This window comes from Columba livia, chromosome 2 (assembly GCF_036013475.1).
Source record: "Columba livia isolate bColLiv1 breed racing homer chromosome 2, bColLiv1.pat.W.v2, whole genome shotgun sequence".
Taxonomy (NCBI): domain Eukaryota; kingdom Metazoa; phylum Chordata; class Aves; order Columbiformes; family Columbidae; genus Columba; species Columba livia.
In genome coordinates this window covers 151,654,461-151,677,450 of record NC_088603.1, presented here as the reverse complement: position 1 = coordinate 151,677,450, position 22,990 = coordinate 151,654,461, and the positions used below count along the sequence as shown (strand labels likewise).

The 22,990-nt window shown below is 46.5% G+C and overlaps 1 protein-coding gene across 1 annotated transcript; it reads right to left on the bottom strand.

The window, feature by feature from the left end:
- Positions 1–1,443: 1,443 nt before the first annotated feature.
- On the bottom strand, positions 1,444–5,653 carry MYC (MYC proto-oncogene, bHLH transcription factor). The gene is made up of 3 exons (XM_065054397.1): positions 5,210–5,653; positions 3,602–4,304; positions 1,444–2,580 (listed from the first exon to the last, which is right to left on the bottom strand). Exons 2-3 carry the CDS (start codon positions 4,287–4,289, stop codon positions 2,018–2,020), a joined length of 1,251 nt encoding a protein of 416 aa, XP_064910469.1. The 5' UTR covers positions 4,290–4,304; positions 5,210–5,653; the 3' UTR covers positions 1,444–2,017.
- Between the last annotated feature and the right edge of the window lie 17,337 nt (positions 5,654–22,990).

Below are 22,990 nucleotides of genomic sequence, written 5' to 3'. Positions count from 1 at the left end.
CACATCATCCTTTTTCCTTATAAGTGAATATCTGAATCACACACTGAGAAAAAGCAACTGCAAACCACTTCTACAAACCTAGTTACAAGCAAGTAGTGGGAACAAATTTAAGAAGAAAGCCTTATTTTCTCCCAGTTTTCTTATAGATTTTCTTTTTCCCAAGAAATCTTCAGCCCAGCACCTAAAGCACCTCATCAAATGGGATTTAGACACTCAGCTTCTTTTGGAAGCCCCTGAACGATTACCATAGGCTTTGCAGGACCTTTGGCATCTACCCTCTCCATAAAAAGCTCCCTTCCACTCCCCCAACCCATATATACTCACAGTCAGCCCTTCTTCCTACTCTGAACTTAAAAGCAATAGAAAAACTGAACCCTCACCCCCAGTTCAGTTGCTGGTGTTATCTGGCAGCATTGCCGTCCGAATGGTTGGAAGCCAAGCAAATATGTATTTAACGGGAATTATGAAAATCGAAAAGTACAAGGTTCAACTTTTTGAAAAGCACCTTCTTGCCCCACATCAAAGGGCTCATTGATTTCTTGCTCAGGTTTTGACCGAAGTGAAAAGTGGGTGAAAGGAGGTGGGGAAAAGAGCAAATCTAATCTTAGGAGCTGTGTCAAGCAAGTACTTTATGATCCATCTGAAGCTGATCATGAGACAATACCTGAAAGTAAATATGATTTAATATGCCTGGCAAATGCTATGAATCTATCTGAGCATATTCTCCAGGCGAGAGAGAGCTCATCTTTTACCTTGCTCCCATAGTACGTTTTTGGGTGCCCCTGTGCTTGAACTTTGTATTCACTGAAATCCCAAGTAATTCATAGTAATGAAGTGTTCAACTGATTGACCACGAAGATTGGCTCTGCTGACTTCAGCACTTAGAAAGGGAAACCGCTCTGTTCTTTTAACCACTTCAACACTCACCATCTCAGTTTATTTTCTTATCCCATTTAATTTCTGTTCAACATCAAACAGGAAGCAATTAAGGTGAGTCTACAACAAAGCCGCCCTCAAAATACATAGCTGGGTCCCTAGTTCAGAATGAAGGTCATGCCCTGAAAATGTTATTATACGTATTTGGAAGGAATGCAAAGCCCATATGCTGTGGTGACTGGTGTTAAAACAGAGCACCTAACTTTTATTTTCAGCAGGTAGATGACCATGGTCAAGACAGACACTGTTACAAGCACCTTGAAGCACTGGTGGTAACTGGTTGAACGAAAAAGCGCGTTAGATGGATTATTTTAATCTGTTGGAATTAACAGAAGGGGGTAGGAAGAAACTCAACTCCTTACCAAGCTGCAAATGATCATAATTTCCTCTCATCTAACTCCCCTTAGACTTTTGTCAGGTCACTGCCATGATGACAGGGAGAGGGATGTCATGGAAATAAGCATCTAATGACAACAGTGTGAGACAAAGCAAAGTCTTTACACAGGATTTAGCTAATTATATTTTGGGCAAATATTTATTTATCTAAAAACAAAATAAAAATCATTTTTAAAAGAAAAAATGTATTTAAATAAAAAACATAATTGTGAAATGTTATGGCACAGAAGTTCAAGACAAGTATAAATCCAGTTGCCACAACTGCTGCGTATTAATGTTGCACATTTTTCTATAAAGACTTTATTAAAGGTATTTACATGGCAATAAGATGTGTAAATATATACAGCAATCTGGGGACAACTTTTTTTGGGGATTTCATATGAAAAAATGCCTTAAATACAAAATTTTAAAAGAAAAAAAGTTGAAAAGTTCATCCCCAAGCATGAAGAATGTCCCATCATCCCTTATGCCCAAAGTATCAATTATGAGGCAGTTTTGAGGTGCTGGCCAAACTCTTGGGAGATTCAGCCGAGGTTGTGTAGTCTCAAGTTAAATCGCACAGCATGCAGTTGCAATAGTTCCATACTCGATGGACTGGTGTAGTTCATGAGTGATATTAAAAACACTAATATTTTACCATAGGTTCAGTCTAGTTTGGGTTATTCTGAGTGATGCCCAAGAGTTCCTATGCACAAGAGTTCCTTAGCTGCTCGAGTTTGTGTTTCAACTGTTCTCTCCTCCGCCTCAACTGCTCTTTCTCTGCAATCAGTCTGTGTTCGTCTGACTGGATGGAAAGAACGTACTCCGTTGCTTTTTTCAGGATGACAACCTTGGGCGCCTTTTCGTTGTTGGCCACCTCTGGTATCTGGTCACGCAAGGCAAAGAAACTCAGCTTCAGCTCATTTCTCCTCTGGCGCTCCAAGACGTTGTGCGTTCGCCTCTTATCATTCTCTTCAGAATCTGACGTGCGGGGACTCGAGCATTTTCGGTTATTGCTGATCTGTTTGAGGACTCTGCCACTGTCCAACTTTAGCCTTTTTGCAGCTGGGTATTCAACCTTGGTGGAAGGAGGAGCGGCATAATTGTGCTGATGGATGTTGACGTGACACCGTTTGAGAACCAGTGGGCTGTGGTGGGGCTTACTGTGCTCTTCTGATGTGTCTGTGCTGGACTCTGTGCTGGATTCCGATTCATTTGCTTCAGCTAATGTAACGACATCAATTTCCTCATCTTCCTCTTGTTCTTCTTCTGCAAAGGGGTGAAAAAAAAAAATAAAAATTATTGTTTCAGCAGCTGACCTGTGCAGATACTCTCAAGACCACTGTATTCATAAGGGAAAGTTACTCTGAGCTGCACAGTGAGGAGGAACCACTGACAAACCCTTCTTAAACCCATTTGATCCTGCCGGACTCTACTTTCCCCAAGAGCGTTTCCTTTAAGGAAGCAACACTTAAGAGTGCAATAGGACACGCGGACCGCGCTCCAAAACCCAGCTCCCTGATTTCAAAAGTTGCAAAGATCTTGCGTAATTCTGAGGAGCGCATGAAAGATAGCAGGAAAGTTTAACCTCGGTTGTCAGCAGTACAGCGCAATAAAGCTCCCAGACTCAAGCTGCCCTTAATTAAGGATTTAGAAGGCTTTGGCCACGCCTCAAAAGAAAGCTTACTTAACACACATGTGTATTCAGAGACATTTTCTGAATCTCTCTTGATCTGCTAATTTGTGGAAAATCCGAAGGGGGGAAAAAGGAAGGCTGAAGGACTTTCGAGCAGAAACTCACTTTCAACCCAAATTTATGAGTGAGCGGAACACGCTGTCAAATACCTAAGGAAGCGTTTCTAAAACTTTCCCAGCCCCATTCACTTCTCTGCAGTCACTTTCACTAGCACCTCCCTGACTGCACATTCCCCCCGCGGCTCTCGAGTTAACTCCTTCCCGGCCCACGGGTGGCACCGGGAACAGCTTCACCGGGACACCACACTGGAGACCGGCTCTGACCCCATTACTAAAAGTTCCTCTGTCCCTCCTCCGCCTTTTTTCCTCCCCCTTTCCTCCCTCCACCCCTGGAGGGAAATCTGGGCTCGTTTTCCAGGAAATAAATTCGTCGGGAGTCTCTCCCTGTCTCGCTAACGTGGCATTTAAAAAAGCCCAAGCGAAGAGGCGGGGGGAGAGGCGAGCGGAGGGCTGCCGTCCCGCTCCCCCAGCGGAGCCCCCAAGGCGCCGTGCGGGTTTCCACTCCCTCTCCCGAACACGCGTGGGCCCCACTCACCCGAGTCGCTGCTGGTGGTGGGCGGCGTGTCGACGCCCAGCAGGGACGCAGGGCTGGCGCCGGGCGGTCCGGCCCGCGGAGCCCGCTCGCTGAGCGGGTAGGGGAAGACCACTGAGGGGTCGATGCAGTCGGCGGCGGCGGCGCCCAGGTCGTGCAGGTAGAGGCCGGCAGAGGCGGCGGGGGAGCCGGCGAGGCCGGGCGGCGGCGGCGCGGAGGGCGGCGGGCCGGGGCGGGCGGCGGAGCCCCCCTCCCGGCGGGCCTCCTGGTAGGAGGCCAGCTTCTGGGAGACCACCTTCTCCAGCTTGGCAGCGGCGGAGAAGCTGCTCCACATACAGTCCTGGATGATGATGGACTTGACGAAGGACTCGTCGTCCGGGTCGCAGATGAAGCTCTGGTTGACCATGTCCCCCCCGAGGAGCTCAGTCACTATCTCCAGCTGGTCGGCGGTGGAGGGGAAGCAGGAGGCGGCGGCCAGACTGGAGCGGCGGCTGGGGGAGAGGGGCGGCGTGGGCAGCAATTCAAACTTCTTCCAGATGTCCTCGGACGGGGCGGGGGGCTGCAGCTCGCTGCCCCGCTGCTGCGCAGCCAGGTAGAAGTTCTCCTCCTCCTCCTCGAAGTAGAAGTAGGGCTGTACCGAGTCGTAATCGTAGTCGTAGTTCTTGCTGGGGAAGCCGGCGCTGAGCGGCATCGCGGCGGCTGGTGCCTGCGGGCGGCAGAGAGGAGAGGGGGGTGCTCGAGTGAGCTTCGCTCCGCCGCGGGGATCGGCTACCCCGGCCTCGGCGGGACCACCAGCCCCGCGGCGTGCGGCGCTACCTCCCGGCTCCCCACGCCGGGTCGGCGGAGAAACGCTCAGTCGCGTTTAGTAATTAAAAAAACTATAATAAGAAAAAAAATGCACAGCCTCCCTTCACCCGCGTCCAAGCTCGGCAGGGCAACCGGGAGGCGCGACCTGATCTACCGAGGGATCGGCTCCCGGGCTATCCTCCCCGCGGCCGGCGGCGTCCCCGGAGCGGCTCCCGCAGCTCGGCCACCCTGCGCCGCCCGGTGCAGCTCAGCTCGGATCGGCTCCCCGCCCGCCGCCCCTCCGCGCTCACACAGGGAACAGCTCCGTCCGGCACGGAGCCCCTGCTCTCCCGGAGTCGCAGCGCCAGCCCCATGCCGCGTCCCCCGGAGGGAAGGAGCGGCGAGCGCCCGACAGCTTCCAGCCGAGTCGGGCTGCTCCCCAGCCACCCACCTGGGCAGCGCACGGGGACGGGCACGGACCTTGGCAAACTTTGCCAAATCGTGTAATATATACATATATATACGCATATATATGCATATAAGCAATATATGCAATAACCATAACCTTTCCTTGCGGGAGAAACAAATGCATCCCCCCCACGCCACCCTCCTCTCTCCCCCCAAAAAATTAAAATCCGAGCACAGGAAAAAGGATGAGGCACGCCAGTGCCCCGGCAGAGGAGAGCGTCCCTCGGGAGGCACCGTCGGTATCCACGTCCGCGGAGCACAGCTCTGCCGGCAGCCCGGGTGTCACCAGCCCGTGTCAGTCCAAAGCCACAACCTCGAGGGATCGAGTGATGGGAAAAGCAGAGCCCCGCAACTCACCGGCTTCTCCAACGCGCCAGCTGGGAAACGTAGCGAGGCAATTATTGCGGGCGGCGCGAGGAACGACAAAATGAGGAAAAAAATATATATGTAGTAAAATATAATTAAAAAAGAACCGCCGAAAAGTACGGTGGAAAAAAAAAAAAAAAAAGGACAAGGACAAAACGTCGGGAGAATGTATCTCTCTTCCTCCCACCACGGTTTCAAAAACACACGGAGCAGCGGAGAGAAGCCGCCTTCCCGGCTTGCAGCAGATTGTAAGGTCCAAGGCGGCGCGGCGCGCTCTGTCCGGTACAATAGAAGTTTAGTTGCTTTCCTCCTTTAAAGCGCCGGCGAGGGGCGGGCGGGAGGTGCCGCGGGGGCGGGGGCAGCACCGCGGGGCACTGCGCGCTCCCGCCCCGCGCTCCCGTGCGCGCCGCGAGGGGGCGGCCGCGCTGCCCCGCGCTTCTCCCCCTCCAGCCACTGGGCTGCGGAGAGATCCGCGCCGGCGCTTTTCTGCCGAGCTCCGCTGGGCGGGAGGGAGAGAAGCGGTGGGGGAGGCGATGCAGCTCCGCGGCCCTTTTTATTTGTTTTACTTTTTTTTTTTTTGGCTTTTTACTACGAGCCGAGCAAGGAGAGGTCGGAAGTAAACATAGTAAAAAAAAAAATACTAGTAGGGATTAAAAGGCAGCTCCTCGCCGCTCCCCTCCTCCCGCCGGCTTTCCAGCAGGGAGAGCGCGATGCCCCCCGATGGCGGCGGCAGGGGAAGGGGCTTCGCCCTGTTCCTCTGCCCACCCCGCAGAGGCCTCGTCGCGCATCGAAGGGAGGGGGGCGGCCGGAGGGCGGCGGGGAGGCGCTGGCTCCCGGCACAAAGGAGCGTGTGTGGTTCGGGCACCCCCAGCCCCGGCCGCCGCTTGATTATCCCGCCTCTGCCGGCGCCTGCAGAGGATTAAACCAGGAGAAGGAGGCTGCGGGGGGGCGGAGGCGGAGCCCCACGGGGGTCACCTTGTAGCCACGCTCCCTTTGACGGTCCACGGGTGTGCCCCCGCCCCGGCCTTTGCCGCCCCCCGCTCGGACACCCACCGGTGGCCCCTTCCCCGCCCCGGGGTGACCCCCCGCCCTTCGGCCACCCCCGAGGGGGCGTCAAGCTGCAGCGGCTTCCGAGCCTCGACGGGGCGCCCCCACACCCTCACAGGCTGGTCCGGCCGGTACCGCGGCCGGACCCCGTCAAACCGTTATCTGCCGCCGGCGACCCATGCGGACACCCACGACCCCGTCCGCGCAGCCCACGCACCTGCGGTTCCCCCCCAGCCCACCCCCACCCCGAGTTGCGCCCCGCGCACCCTGCGCCCCTTCTCCCGACTGCACTGGGTTCCGCACCCGCGGGAGATGGATGGACAACCCGGTGTGTCCCCCAAAACGCTTCCAAGCGGCTGTCCCGCCCCCACCGCGGGCACCCCCGCCGGGATTTTTTTATTCCTATGTGTGTATTTATTTATCCCCATCCCAAGCTTTTTTCCAAAGCGCACGACAAGCTCTAGCCCTGGGGGGTGATCGGGGGCGCGGGGCCGCCCCGCAAGGCGAGAGGACTTCCCTCCCCACCCCGCTATCTCCCACCCCTCCCCCCCCGCCAATCTCCCCTCCCCCGCCGCGCTGGGGGCGGCCCCGTTTTCCCGCCGCCGCTGCCGTGGGGCCATCGCGCCCCCTGCCGGCGTGAGAGCGCCCGCGGAAGGCAGCGCTCAGCCCCCCGCCGCCCCGGGCACCTGCGGCTCCCCCGACCCCCCCAGCGCCCTGGGCTGCACCCCCCACCAAAAAACACCTCCCTCCAAATACCCCCTCTTTTTTTCTTTTGGCCATTTCTGCTGAGCAGCGTTTCGCCGAGCCAAGTATCTGCAAACATCAAAGTCATCACGGAGCAGAGGGCTGGAAGCAAAAATTTGGACCATTTTCTCCTGCCCCATGTCCTGTCAGTAAGGGAGGGACAGTTCTACGCGGAAAGGGTAATAAAACAACCTAGAGCCGCTGTACGGTTATGGCGTGTTGTAGATGCTTCACCTACTGACGTTTTCAGAATCGGATTTACCCTTGCTCAGAGATGGCTTAAAATACACCGCGCTATTTTTAAAAAAACATCACCTCCTGCCTATAGTAGACCTTGCTGCTGTGAATGGAAATAACGTGACTAGAGGCAGGCCTGAACTCAGCCAGAGAGGTGCAGGTTCCAAATTAATCTAGCTACTGCTAGTGTAGAAGTGGTGTGGGCACTTTTATTTATGTAAGAACAGCATCGGAATAGCTGCATACACAATCAATGCCCTTAAAATTGTAAAAGCTGTTGAAGTTCAGCCAGAACTGGTAATAGTAGAAATATTTTGAAATTACTCCAGTACAGATAGGGTTGAAAATTGTAATCCCATTTGTGATGCAATATAATCATAGGCAGAGCAATTAACTGTAGTATCGCAGAGGATTATGGCTTGAAGTGAGGAATAAGTAACGTGAGCAGATGGACTCTTAAAATACCTCGTGTTCACATGAATGGAAAAACAGGAAAGAAGGACTGGAAGAAATGTGCTATTGAAACAATACAGCCTTTAGAGGAAACAGTCTTTAAAGTATTCTATAGGATTTCTTCCGGTCTTTTGCAGACTGCATGTTTTCTTGTTTTTGGGGAGCCAAGAGGTGTGTGTACCAGTGCAGCTCTTACGTGGCAGTTTTAGCATGGGTGAAGAAAGACATTTTGCTCTGATTTCTTATGTCCAGCCCCAGCTGTAAAAGAACACAGGCAAGGTATGAAATCAGTAAGTATAAATCTCCAGTAAAAAAGGCCATTTTGACAAAATAGCTGTCATATGGGAAGAATAAATACATAGCAGTAAGGAGACAGCAGAGTCAAGGTGATTGTTTTGGCATCGTGGGTTTAGTGATAAATGGGAAATGGGAGGGGGCTGAGCGAGAAGCCTGGGTGGAATTTATGTGTGATGGCAGAATGGGAACCCGTGAGAAGCAGAAATGAAACTAAAACCTGAGAGAGGAGTGGAGATGGTGGAAAAAGATCTCACAACTCTCTGCGCCTGGAAACCCCTGAGACGATTCATAATGTCATGGCATACCAATGCCACCTACTGCATGCTTTATTTTCACGAGACATCTGCCATTTCTTTTTTTCCGTGGACAATAAACCATCTAAAAATTGTAGGGTCACCAAGAATTCTTATCTATCTTCAGAAACTCCTGCTGAAATTTTCACTTGACCCCTCCACATCTTTGCAGGTTGCTTGTCTTCCACTGGTGAGAAGTTGGAAAGCAATAGCTAGGTATTAATTAGTCCTGGAAAGTACTAACTGCTTGTATGAGACATTTACCCAAACAACTGCTGTCCTTGTGCTCAAAGCCGTTCAAACAGGTTTCGTGCACCTCTGTGCATCTGATAGCACCGTGCGGGGAATGATGTCTCCACAGCTGTCCCAGCCCACCGAAGGACCCCTGTCCGAAAAGCAGGCCCACACTACACGGGCAAGAAGGATTGGATTTCCCTTATTACTATTAAAAAAAGAGAAAAGAAATATGTTACTTTTTCATCTCTTTCAGTGGCTGTAATTTCTTTAACAATAGGAGGTGAGATGTGTGTAGGCACAAGCTGACGGTGTTTCTGCAAGATGCACAGCATTGACTAAATTAATGACATCTTCCCACCTCTCTCTTCCAGACTCAGAAAGACTCACTAACAAGTACCTTCTCAATGGACTTCCCAAGCACGAAAGAGAAATGAAGACGTCTGGGAGGGCTACTGTCCTTGTCTGTGTACTGGGGTGAAAAACAGAGGCCGAAATACATCATCTGTTGAAAACATAAGGGACCAGCACCGCTGCAGTTTCTATCATTACTAGACCAGTATAGCACCCCCAGCTGTGGGCTACAACTCCTTAGAATGATAATACAGTCTGCAGAAGAAAGCAGGTTTTGTGGATGATATGTCATCAGTAAATATGAATGAGGAGATCACAACAGTGTCATAAAATAGTAAAATTAAAAATAAGATAAAATAAAATATTGTATTTTTAAACCACATGTAGTGTGTATCAAATACTGAGGTCCTCTCTGCTGTTGGAAGCCAAGGCTGTGTTTGTCCTCACCTTGTGGATGTTCATCTTCAGGCAGTGATGTTGCGGGATCAATGAAAGTGGCATCTGGTGTAACTTATTTATCTGACTCTCCCTCCTCCTGTCAGCTGTGTGCCCAAGAGTGCTTGTGGCAAACATGGCAGCTCCTTCCTCCACACCACGGTCCTCGTAAACTGCCAGCCTGTGATTCTCACTATGGAAAAAATTCAGACCATTTGCTGCCGACAGGAAAAGGGAAACACACAGAATGAGACGGCAGAAAACTAAATGAGGAGAGGGCTAGAGAAAGAAAGTGTTATGCTGACATTAAATTACTCCCTAAGCACTGCAGTGAGTAAGTGAGTAAGTACTATGCCCCTCACAGAAACCAACCAAAATCCCAAAAAACTAAATTTTGTTATAAAAAGAATTAGGACAGAGCCTGAACTGTTTCTCTGGTTTGGGCTGCAAACACCAGACTTTAACCCAAACAAAAGAGATTTGAAGTGATCCTACCCAGGATCTATAGTTATGACACTAGTGTTAGTATTAGTATTAGTATTAGTATTAGTATTAGTATTAGTATTAGTATTAGTATTATAACACAAACTTTTTGGATGTTGAGCCTCGTTCATAGTTGATTTCTTAATCTGACAGTGAATATGAAATCGAGTCTTCAATGAAACTAAAACACTAGCTGTTTTTAAAGGCAGTCTGGCTTCATACAGGTTTGTATCAGTATATATTTGATGGTCGGACTAGATGATCTTAAAGGTCTTCTCCAACCTAAATGATTTTGTGAATCTATGATATTTGTCCTGCTTTGTCCTGTTCTATTGATTGTAAAATAGAAGATGGCATCAGGAGTGAACACAGAAAAATCTCTTCGATGTAATGTAACTAACTTTTTTTTGAATCCAGAGAACAAAATCCTTTTCACCAGTTTTGGTCTTTCCATTGTGTGCAGCTTCTACTTTTTTTTTTTTGCTTGAGGGTAAAGCTACCACAGCTGTTAATTTACCTTTGTATACAGACAGTTTCACTTTGCAATTCTTTCAAAGTATCACAGTTACTTGCTATAAAATATCAATTTGTTTTCAAGTAGGGAAGGCCTTGATTGATTTAGTCTTACCTATATGAAATAAAACTGTTCAGATGTATATACAACTATTTTAAAATCTCTATACCAGCTATGTAATGATAGCTATTTTTGTTGTTTAAATACACTACCTGTAAACAAATTCAAATCCCATTGAAGCAACCCCCCAAAAATAAGAGTAGAGTTTGGGTTAGCCCTTTTTACATGAATTAACACCTTTTGACATGAATAACTGGGAGGAGCCGAGTTAACACCAGTAGTTTTGGCATTCTTTGATAGAAGAGTATTTTGTCCAGCTGTGTATTAAGGGTGAATTACAGGAAATCTGCATTGATTTAAGTGCATGATAAATGAGAAGATCTCCAAGGCTCTTGTGAAAGATAAACAGTTATTTTGAGAGTCTGGGTAATTTAAATTTCTCTTCAAAAATGAAAAGAGCTGTTTCAGAACAATCAGCCCCGAAAGGCCTGGTCATGCATCCCCACGGCCTTCACATTCTCTGAATTTTATGCTTCAATTATCAGATTGTCAAGATGTCCCAGCTCTGCTTGATTAAGTCCTCTTTAAAGTATTAAGGCTATTTGCAACTACTTAATGATCCTTTCAGGTACCAACACTGTCAAGACTTTTGTTAATTTTAAGAGCTTTGATCTTCAGAGCTAAGATGGGATCAGAACCTCTCCCGTCCCATCACCTTGCTCCAGCCATTCCACGTCAGCCAGCGAGAGTTACTGAATGATGCTCCCCATTCTGCACCCTGTGGGGGACTGAATATCACTTGTGAGGCAGCAGGAATGAGTCTTTCTGCCTCCCCATGCATGTGGAGCCCCTTCCAAATTGCATCTCCAAGTGCAGAAGGTCCCTTTCCACCCAGCATTAATGCCGTTGGGGGTGGGAAGGAGCTCCAGAGCAACAGCACAGCTGGGAGGGAAGGAAAGATTGGAGGTTATTGGGCAGGTTTCTGTTAATGTTCAAGAAAAATAAACAGCCCCTCCTATAGTGACTTCCTCGCAGGTTTGGTATGAAAGCAGAGGAGCACGGAGCTCGCTGTATCTTTTACGGCACGTCCTGTAGAGGCACAGCTTCAGAAATATCTGAGTGTATCAGATATTATCTGGAGGAAGGAATGTGTCAGCTGACAGTGAGGCTGGAAACTATTGAAACTATTGTCAGCTGGACCTGGGAGAGAAAGTAGCCCCATAGAGGAAGAATCTCTAAAAAAGTAGATAGTTATGGGCTTTGGAAAACACCGGAGATTGGAGGTGTTACTGGTCTTGCTGCCGCTCTTAGGTTGTATTTGATTTTTTGGGGAGGTGGAAGGATGTATGCAATGCAAAGTCCAGTTCAAGCTGCTGGTGAAGATTGTCTGAGCTTCCTTTGGTTCCATGTTGAGCAAGCTCAAGAGTGCTAATGGGTTTTGCTTGTCTTGCTCAGCAGGTGAAATGATGATGTTCTTATCATCAGCCCCTATATTAATCTTGGAGCTCCTGTTTGATCATGTCTTTATGGGAGGGAGGAGATGAGTTTGTAGCAGGGAATTTGTAGGTATTTACAAGAAACATTTCTGACTTAAGGCGTCTGTCTTCCACGAGTTTCTGCTACCAAGTCATGTCTTCTTGGGTCTGGTTTACGGAAGAGAACAGTCACATTTAAAAATTATGTTGGTGAGCTGGGAATGAGTACAGTTGGCCTCTGAAGTCAAGAACAAATCTTTTTCAGTGCTATCCCAATGGAAACAACTTTCCAGCCATACTCGAGCAAAATTATACTGACTCCAGTGCTGAGAAACACATGCCAATGACTGCAAGCATTTATCCTCTGTTCAAGTTGTGTGATGCTGACACAGTGCATTCGTTCTCTGTTAGTGTGACGCTGACACCTTTCTCATGGGTGGTAGCACTTTGTGCAAAGCCTTTCAGAGTAGCTGCTCACAGCACAGAGCACAGCATTGGTGAACACACCATTAAACTCAGTCCTAAAAGACATCGAATGGTTTCTAACTCTTCACACCTGAAAACCTTTCATGCTTTCAGCTGTTACAGTCTCCTAATAATGTCACGTGGCTGATGATGCTAATTTCTCTTTAGGTTTATTGCACTGTGCAGTTAATTCCAAATGGATTTGGGCATATGTAGCCAGGTATAGCTAAAGTGTTACCTTGGCTAGATTGCAGGTTCCAAGGTTTCTGGGTCCTAATTGTCCCAGATCAGGCACTCAGGTTGAACGGACAGCACTGAGAAGGGTGACCTAAGCCATCAGTCATACTCATGTCAGTAGATTTCGGTCGTGCAGTGTCACAGCCTCTGTGTTCTTCCAAGCTCTTTTTTATGACCATTGTAGCAGCATTTTTGTTACTTTCAGTGTAGTTTAGTTTAGCAGCAATCAGAGCAAATTCAGAGCTGTTTAACAGCACTTAGGCCAGACGTCTTGGGGAGATGAAGCATTCTTATCTGTGACTGCTGCTGCATTTTGAAATGAGCATGAGGGAGGGAAATACATCCACGAACATTTGCTGCCAGTATGGATTTAAAAGCAAAACACAGTCAGAAAGGCTACCAAAAAACTACTTAACTTGGCTGATAATTCAATTTGTTGATAAGAAAGAGGGAGTGTTTTGTCTCTCTATATCAGATAAGGGACTTATCACTCCCTGCACTGCCGATGATGAACATGTTCATCTGGCAGATAGTGGCAATAAAGCCCCATATCCCGTTTACAATGTAAGACATATGCTGCATCAAATGAAATTAAGGAAAATGGGTTTAGAACACTTCTTGGTAAATGCTTTTTAAACCAATTTATAATTAACCTGTGGAACCTCCTCCCGCATTTTGTTAGAAAGGGAAATACCATGCTTGAAAATGGATGTTTCATGTGAGCAATAATATAGAGAGATAAAAAGTGTAAAAAAAGGCAAGAAAGGACGTCATTACTATGGGCTAGGACCGCCTTGTTTAAGAGGTGGGCCGTAATAAAAAAATCAAGGTATTTTCTTCACACACTATCCAAAGGTAGGTTGTTGCTACATATAGATGCCTTTCTGCTCTGGCTGGCATTTTTTTAATATTGTACAACCAGACCCCCAGAGGGTTGGGGCCCACCTTTGGCAGGAGAACAAGCACGTCCAGGAGAGGACATCCCAAGATGTTTGAAGCACAGTTCGATCCTGTGGTGCAGAAAGAGCCTAAAAGTGCTTGTGCTTTAATGTGCATTTTGTTGCCCAGGCTGGGGAGGCCTCAACAAGAAGATGTCAAAGACCATTGCAGTGCTGCCCAGAGCAACCATCTCATGGCTGGCTGCAGAGCCAGACCATCAATACAGGATCCCAGCATGGGCGCAGAGCCACATGAATGAATTTACTTCTGCTGCTGAGGATGATGAGGACAGAGAGAGACTACATCTGTTGGTACTCACTGATGCAAATCCATGCAGTGGGTTGGACCCACACATCTGCATTGATCCACTCCTCAAGGTTAAGTCTGAGCTTCAGAAAGCTTGTGTGCTCAACCGGGCTTTGACCTTGTAGGAGCAGTTCTGCTTCACCATGCCTGGTTCTCCATGTTTTCATTAAGCTTGTGCATGGCAGGAAACAGGCTAAATCTCCAAAAGTGGCTGTGCTCTGTGTACTGATGGACAATTCCATGGGACTGCTGAGACCCAGACTGTCTAACACAGCTACCAGGGAACTGGGGCAACAGCCCTCAACTTGAAAAGACCAAAAATTGATTCAGTCTTGCTACTAATTTGTGCTTATGTAGGGCAGTTTTCTTTTTTCTTTTCTTTTCTTTTCTTTCCTTTTCTTTTCTTTTCTTTTCTTTTCTTTTCTTTTCTTTTCTTTTCTTTTCTTTTCTTTTCTTTTCTTTTCTTTTCTTTTCTTTTCTTTTCTTTTCTTTTCTTTTCTTTTCTTTTCTTTTCTTTTCTTTTCTTTTCTTTTCTTTTCTTTTCTTTTCTTTTCTTTTCTTTTCTTTTCTTTTCTTTTCTTACCTTGGAAGATTCTTGGTGTTGCTTAAACCCAGTAATTCCTCCTACTAACATTCAGATGATGTCCCTTTCTCCATCTAGGGAGGTTTACAGAGGGTTGCAACTATGACTACATGGGCAAGAAAAGCTTTGATCAGAAATTAGCCTGACAAGGAGTGTGCTGAGGGATTAATGCAGAACTGACTTCATCATCAGCTGAGAGCTCTGTGGAGGAGGAATTTAGGTCCTTCTTACACCCTCAACAATGCAAAGCAGCCATCATCAACAAGGTGTTCCCCAGAGGACGCTAATCACTCTCCTCCCTCTTGATCAGCAGTTAAGAGTGTCTCTCTTCTTTCTACTTATCACCTAGTCAGAGATGCCAGAGGCATTTCTTAGAAGATAAGAACATTATTTACACCCAGCCTTAGAAGGGAAAGACAAGGTCGTGAGTGAGCTACAATCATTATTGTTACTGTTATCAGTTGTATTGCAAAGGCTCTTAACCATGCTCAGACCCCATCTTGTAGGGCCAAGTGTGTTTTACTGACCGTACTGTCTGCCTTTGTTCTAAAGGAGCTTGTGAGATGTGCAGTGGGGAGGGAGATTTAGAGAACCAAAGTGGGTTGTCCAACACTGTGTACAGGAATAGAGTTAGGGAATCTGGAAAGCCCCAGATTTTCTGTAACCTATCAGAGCCTGTGTGTCTGGGAGACAGGGAACATCTCTGCTTCCTATTAATTGCCATTAGGACTTATCTATAGATCCAAACCATATCACTTAAAGGATCTAGGATAACCCATCTATACCAATATAGCTCTGGTCTAGTTCTTTTCATGTACATGTGCCCTCCTGTGAGTGTCATGGGAAAGGACAATGAGAGACGGACCTTGCTTTTGGGGAGGCCAGAAATGAAAAATAAGAGTATATCCCTTTACAACCATCTAGATGTGCTCCTTATTAAGGGCTGTGCATTCTTTGCTTTTCTTTTTTAATAGACCACCACAAAAATTATACGAGTTAAGAGGTGGGACTGCTGAATTCTCCAGAACGTCAAGTTCTACCTACATTTGTGATTAGAAGTTTAGGTGGATATGTATGCCAACCCCTACAAATAATGAGCTAACATCTACAGCTAATATGTTGTTAGTGCTCTGATGTTCAACCACAAAGTACTTCTGCCTTTAGCTTATGCTTTTCTTAGCTTCCCTTGTTGTTTATTTTATTTTTCCCCTCAAAACAAAAAGGGAATGATCCCTGATGACATTATGTCTATGAAAACAAAGGCTTTGTGTGTGTGTGTGTGTGTGTGTGTGTGTTCGCAGTTGAATTTACACAGGGTATTTCTAATGGGAAGGTGCAAGGTCTTCCTTACATTCTCATATCTACAGGCTCGGTTATTCCGTCTTGCAGTGCTGGCACTGTGAGATGTGTTATACACCTCCTTCAGAGTCCCAGAAGCTGCTGCCTGCTAAAAACTAAGTAGATGGGAAGTCTCCTGAGTTGTTTTGCATGATGAAGATTCCTGACTGCCCTTAGCTTTTCTGTACTTGGAAATTTGGAGAACCCATTTGTAAGTCACTCAAAATCACAGAGGTGAAAGGGTGTCAGTGTGTTACACATCTGCAACATTATGGTCAAGACAGATACTGAACTACTTCAAACCAACAGACCTCAGTACCTGGAGTCCCATGGCAGCTCAGAGCTTAGGTAAAATTCACTTACCTCACTTTGCCCATACAGGTTTTACAGCCTCTTCTGAGCTCAGCTTTTGGTGAAGAAGGCCTCCACCACGGCTGGGTAGCTCTGAGGTGCCTCAGATATATCAGTGCATCACTGCATTACAGCTTTTCACCAAAGCTGCAGTGTAGACCTACGCCTGCTGCTGAAAACCTCAGGGAAACATCTGGAGGAAGAAGAGGGGTGGTCATCTACAGATGTGTGCAGGTAGTTTGTCTGAATAACTTCTATCCTGGCATCGGCCTGTCTCTGGCAGTTTTCCTTAGTAGGGTCGTTCACTTGGCAATGCAGACTGTGACTTACAGCTTTTCTTGTGCCATTTGGGCCGGGGACACACATGTTTTGGTGGCCACACAAAGACCCTGGGACAGGGCAGTGATGAGAATGGATTTCTCAGTGTCCCTTCCAGCTGCCTCAGGAAGCCCTTTACACCTTCATAACCACAGAGGTTAACGAACCTATCTGTCTCCCAAGCATCACAGTATGAAGGAGAGACTGCATCATGGAAGCAGTCACATTGGAAGTTCAGACCTCAGCTTGTCTTCTAGCACTTTGCTGGGGAGATGGGCCACCTGAGGAAGAGCAGAGGAACTCATCTTGTCTCTTATTTGACCTTGTAGCTCTTTCAGAGCCTGTGATTTCAAAACAACTATCTTGCTGCAAACTTAGACTTATCTATCATTCATACATATGAAACTCAGTAATAAGTTGCTCATATATTCATTCCTAAAGTGGCTACAGAGAGATTTAATGCTGTTTAACTCACCCACTATCATTACTGCCTTTTTGTTACATCATTGCCTGAAGGCAAAGACATCGGTTAAGCTAGAAATGCTGGTAGTTTCTGAACAGTTTCAGTATCTGGACTAAATGACTGTTTGGTGGCTTAGAGTTGGGAAAGCAGGATACAAAAATCCTGATGACTGTATATTCAAGCAGAAGAGGGAATTCTGTGATGGGGGAGTCACTGCTATACACTGGTTTTCAGGTGCTACATGAGGAAGGGGTGACTGCACCAGGCTCTGGTGCTAACTCTGCTCCTCCAAACACGAGAAAAGCCCAGATGCAAACTTTGTGGCTCAGCCCCTTGTTAATACATTCCCAAACACTGATTAAGAATGGTGAATGATGAGAGAAATGCAGGTTAATGTTGCACTCTGGCATTTTCCAGACTGCCTGCCAAATGAAAGCTTTGAAGGTGATGTGCAAATAGAGGCCAGCAGCCTGTACACAAGCGAGCTGGAGGGCTTGAGCTGGTGTAAATGCTGCTTCCTCTGGAGGGAAGACAAAAATAGGTTGCAGGGTGAAAGGTTGTGTCCAAAGGGGAGTGTCAAGGGAAAAATTTTGGGCATGGGAATGGTTCGATATTATTCCTGAGGGCGAACTTTGGTGCCCCCTCATTGCCTTAGGTAGAGTCTGCTGGGAATAAGATGGAAGTGCGGATAGCTGGGAGCTCAGAGGCATACCTGAGGGTGCTTGTAAGCTCTGCAAGGACCGTGATGTCATTGTGGGTCCCACTTGATGATCCCACTCTTGATGAGGAGCTAAAGAGAAATTCTTAAGTTCTCACTTTGTGCTGGGTTTCCACTCCCTAAGTAATCCCTTTTTTTTTAGAGTGAGCCCTGTAGGCAAGGCTGCATTCCATTTTCACCTACAGTCTCCTGATATGGAGACCAAACAGGCAGCTGGAAAAGAGCTTTCCCCTGGTAATGGGCCACTTGTGTGATTCCTGTAGCTGGAGTGATGCAGGATTGACTTCAGCAAGTAGGTGAGGTAGTTTTTCTCAGCAGTGAGTCAAGCCAGCAGTTTCCCTCTTCAGTCCATTGGGTCTGCCCTGTCATTACTGAGAAATCATAACACCAGCTTCAAGACACCAAAATGTATTGCTGGAGTGTTACACTCCATGGGGGTGCCTGTCTCCTTCACTCCTGTTTCTGCCGGATGCGATATTCCTTGCTTTTTTCGGTGGTTTGACATCTTTGAGTAGAAGCTTGTAGGACAACAGCAGTGCAAAGAACAGATTTTTAGGAAAGGAGAGAACATGAGGCAACGTTACTATAAAAGACGGAAGGAAAGCAGATTGACTCCAGTGTAAAATATTTACAGTAAAGCTGTTGACTTGGAATTGTCACAAATTCCTGTTTCAAATGAGGTTTCTTGAGGGCTTTGCTAAAGCTTGCAAGCCTTGGGGGCAGCCCTGCCATATTCAGTACATTTCTACAGGCTTCTTTCCAGTGACTCTGGTCAAAATGTGAAGGCTTCAATGTCTCACCGGGTGCTTGCCTGTCTGCTTGCTCTGGCTTTGACTCCTAACAGCATTAGTATCTGACACTGTGTTGCAAAGGTTGGAGAATGGATTGTATAGGTTGCAAATGGGCCAGACTGATTCCTTTAGCTCTCACCATGAAGGGTATTTGGGGATTTTTCTCCATCTGTCCTCCTTTCATGAGTTGAATCATAAAAATGTTTAGGTCAGAAGGGACTGCCAGAAGTCATCTAGCCTTCCATGAGGTTCTGCATGTTGTCTTTCCATATAGGTACTCCCTTCTTTGCTTTGGAGCGTGAGGGTTGAAGTTTCTCAGTGTTTTGCAGCACTGGTTGTGTTACGTGTATTTTTTATTCCCTTCATAATTTCTCATGTCTACCTCCAGGCAAACAGCATCAGATGCAGCTGGTCACCAGGTGATGGGTCAGAGTTACTTCCATGTGACAGCTTGTACCAACACCAGCATAAATTTGTTGTGAGGTCAGTATGTTGCCATGTCATTTTTTCTTTTATATCCCCTACCATCTCTTCTTCCCTCCTTCCAAGCCACATGGATCCTGAAGGCTGTTCTAAGCATTTATGGTATCATAAATGCATGTAATCATTAATATGAACAAAGGTAATGTGCTGCTTGGAGTATACAGAGGTGAAGTGCTGAATGTTTCCTTGCCTGGTTAGATCCAGAACAAATGCAGTAGGGGAGCAATCTGAATTCAGAAGGAGATGAATCATAGAATCATAGAACAGTTTGGATTGGAAGGGAGTTTCAAAGCTCATCTAGTCCCACACCCCTGCAATGAAGAGGGACATCTTCAACCAGATCAGGTTGTCATCTTTAAGTGGCAAGCCCAAACCTTGTGTTGGATGTCTGCAGGCAGACAAGGAAAACTAAGATTTGCTTACCCCAAGTAGAAGCAGAAATGGTAGCTATGGAATTTTATTTTCTTTTTAATTGATTCGAGCCAAGAAAACAGGCAAGGTCAGCAAGCTCTTGCTTGTAGTTTTGAGGGTAGGAGAGCCCATCTGTCCATTTGCCTTGGGCTCTGCAGGCAGCCATCTGCCTTAATAACCGAGCTGTGAAAAGCACAATCTCTGCAGGATGAAAGCAAAGGATCCTCTGCAAAGGATGAGCTGGGACCTGCCTCTCCCACCCAGAGCACTTCATACGAAGTGGCTGTCAATACCAAGCTGGCAATGGGTGGCATCTGAGTGCCACCAGTGCACAGCCATCCCTGCAGAGCAGCGACCGGGGCCCTGTGACATTGCTTTAACCACCATGGAGGATTCAGTTTGGGTTGTGTTTGGGTCTGGCCTCGACAGCAAACTGGCATTTAGCAAAAAAGGGCTGCAGTATGAGCATTTCTGGTTAGCTTTGGGCATAAGGAAAATGTTCATTCTCAGGAGAGGACCTATGTTGTGCTTGGCTTGCGAGCAGAAATGTCCTTATGACTGTGTTGTCATTAGGCTGTGTCACAGAGGGCATAATTTAAGTTTCACCAGTAGATATGACTGCAGTAGATATGTTATAAACATGATATCTCATGGGTATATGGACCACACAGACCTGGTGAACTGTGGGAATGCATGGGAATTACATCTGATGTATACTTTCTGTCCCTGAGTGCGAATCTCAATAATTCCTGGAAAATTGTTCAGTATAATGATTAAACCTTGTTCATTAGCTGGCCAGTCTTGAGGAAATCTTGTTAATGGAAAGCTTGCCTGTACCCTGTACTGATGTTATTAGCATACTGTGCTTATTACTTATCACAGACCTGAGATGTAATGAGCTGGTTTACAGTTCAGCTGTGTTTGTATTAGAGTAGCATTTGCACTTTTCACACACCGAGAGAAGATGAAGATCTTTTAATTTAGAGTAAATCTTTAGGAAGTCCCTTACTATTAGTAGGTTACTCCAATTTTGCATGAAATCAGGATATAAACTGTAATGGAAGATACAGGATTTTTTTTTTTTTTTATTAATATATGGTGCATTATGCTACTACCATTAATAACAATGCATTAGACTCTGTAGTATAGCTATCATTTATCTTAAGACTCTCACCTTTTTTTCCTAATAGAAGTTGGAATGTTTTGGCTGAACTTAAATCCCTTTCCAAATGACATAAATGAAAACAAGACAGAATAGAATGTTATGCCTATATAATTTTATCCATTTGTGCTCTTGCCTTAAGTTACAGAGAAAATTCTTTCCCAAGTAGGTTGCTTAGTTTTAGAAGAATTAGTAACAGCTATATCACTATTTATTTCTGGATATTCACTGAGACTCTGCAACACATCAAATAGAAAAAATAAATATATTTTAGTTGTGGAAAAATGAAAGCATATTAAACCGTGTCTCTCACACCCCAGTTGGGTAGTCTAAAAAGGTTCTTCACTCTACATAAAACCAAAATTATATAGATAAATAAATTGTCGTCTTCTGGTCCTTTGCAATCTGTGAAGAAATAAAGTGAAAATCTGAGAAATGAGGGAAGGGAAGGTGAGGTTGCGTGAGGGATGACTAAAGGACAAGGCAGTGATTTGTGAGTGGCTATGTTTGCACCACACTATACTTCTTTTGGAAACATTTTCCCAGGGCTGCAGAACCCACTGAACATCTGGAGGTCATGTTCACATCTGGCTGCCTAACCTGCATTGCCTGGGATCAGCAGGGATCTCATCTGTGGGGAAAACAGGCTGTGTGACCTGAACGGCCAGAGCTCAGCCCTGACATGCACGGCGCGGATGATCATAGCCTGGTGATGAACAGGAGTGGTGTCACCAGCACAGACACAGAGGGTGCTATCTCAGCAAATTTCTCCTCGTCCTGCTGTGGACTTCTGCAGACACAACGGCATCTGGCAGGGCTTGAAGAAGGGGCACTCCGTGTCACAGCTTTTCTGGCAGAAATTCTTTGCAGTGATGCTATTTATAGACAAAATAGCACTTTTAGCAGTATCACTTTTCCCCAGGGGAGTGATTTTCCTGCAGCAATGCAGTAGTTCCAGGAGTACTTTATTTACTGCTAAAAAGTACCAATATTCCTTCAGGCTGGAGCACCTTACACACAGCCCTTGTGCAGCTCCTACATTATTGCAAAATAAGGTATTTGTGATATCACTTATTTTACGGTTCCTGAACAAAATAAGCCACCTTGGCAGAAGCCTGTAGAGCTTTCTCTGTGCGGGGGACATCTGCCAACAGAGCTATCTCAGTCCCGGATCATGCCTCACCACACCTCCCTCCAGCATAACTGTGGCTGAGCAGGTTTGCTGTGCAGGTTTCTAGCATACTGCTGTGTCACCAGTAAATACCTGGTTAATTTTTAACCTCGCATGGGATTGGTTTATCAGCTGCAGGTGGCGAAAATAATTGTGCACATTGCTCTCTATGAAAACTGGGTCAACAGGATAGTACTTCTTTTTATGTCCTGTCAGCCTTCTCCGATTTACACCTAGGGTCAGACTTCAGGGAGGAAGATGTTTGAGCTAATGTGAGCAGCCATCACATCTCTTCAGGTGATGCCACCTTTCTAGTGTATTTACTTCCCTCTAATTTTGCATCATAATGTTTGCTATGATACAATCGTTGCTCTTGACAAAATGAGAAAGGAAGAGCCCAGAGGAAAAAATATTGATATTTATTTAAAATAGAGTATGATAGATAAACGCACACTCTCATTATGTCAGGGCATGGACTCCAGCACCACAGCTTTCCAGGTAGAGATCCTAAGGGCCAATGTGGTTACACTGGCAAAACTGCACATTTAGGAGCATATCTTCCTGTGCCCATGGGATGTGGTTTTCCCACACCAGTCCAGTATGTGCTATGTATGTATATTCTACATCTAGGAAAGCCATAGGTGACAGAGCTAGTTAGCTGATGGAATTGTGATCATTTTCATGGGGAGGTGGAAGTTTTTAGCTTATATTTTGGAGTACTGAAGCCTGAGAATCCCAGTGTCAGCCCTTCACCAAAACTTGATATGGGTGACTTCTGAAGAGGAGTAGGGAAACATCAGGAATAATATGTCCATAGAGTGTGTTTCTTTGTGATCTACACCAACACATGGTTTACTTCTGCCTTCATGTTTTTCTTCCCTGTTGAGAGCAATACATGGTCCCAATAAGGATCTTGCATCTTTTGGATTCTGGTTAATTTCTCCACCTAACCGGCTGTGTCTGTGCTGTCACACAAAGCAGCGCAGGGCCTGCTCCAGCCCAGAGAGCGAGAGGTGAGGCATGGTGTGGCTTGTGCTCAGGGAGTTGAGCCTTCCTTCTCCACAGAGCAAAGTCAACTGGGAGCCATTCCTATGGCTTCACTTCCTGTGCTTTTCTAGTGTTGACTGATGATGAGAATGGGATCTGCAGATGTTTTGACCCTTAAAATATCTATCTGCTGAAGTGCAACTGCCTTTGGTTTCCTAGGAACTCTTGTGTGTTGGAACACATGGTAGGTAGCTGTAACTTCTCTAGACCATTAATTATTTTACACTCTTGCACTATATCACTCCTTGTTTGCACAGTCTCCAAACAGATGCAATCTCTTCTGTCTCTCCCCGTGCTGACGTCTTTTTGTGCTACCCATCACTCTCATCAGCTGTTCCTGAAACACTTCTTACCCACAGCTGG

Bases quoted from the DNA above. Each gene is read 5' to 3' on its own strand.
- MYC (XM_065054397.1), bottom strand. From the start codon at position 4,289: ATGCCGCTCAGCGCCGGCTTCCCCAGCAAGAACTACGACTACGATTAC. The intron at 2,581-3,601 runs GTGAGTGGGGCC...ACCCCTTTGCAG, and splicing joins CACCACCAGCAGCGACTCGG to AAGAAGAACAAGAGGAAGAT.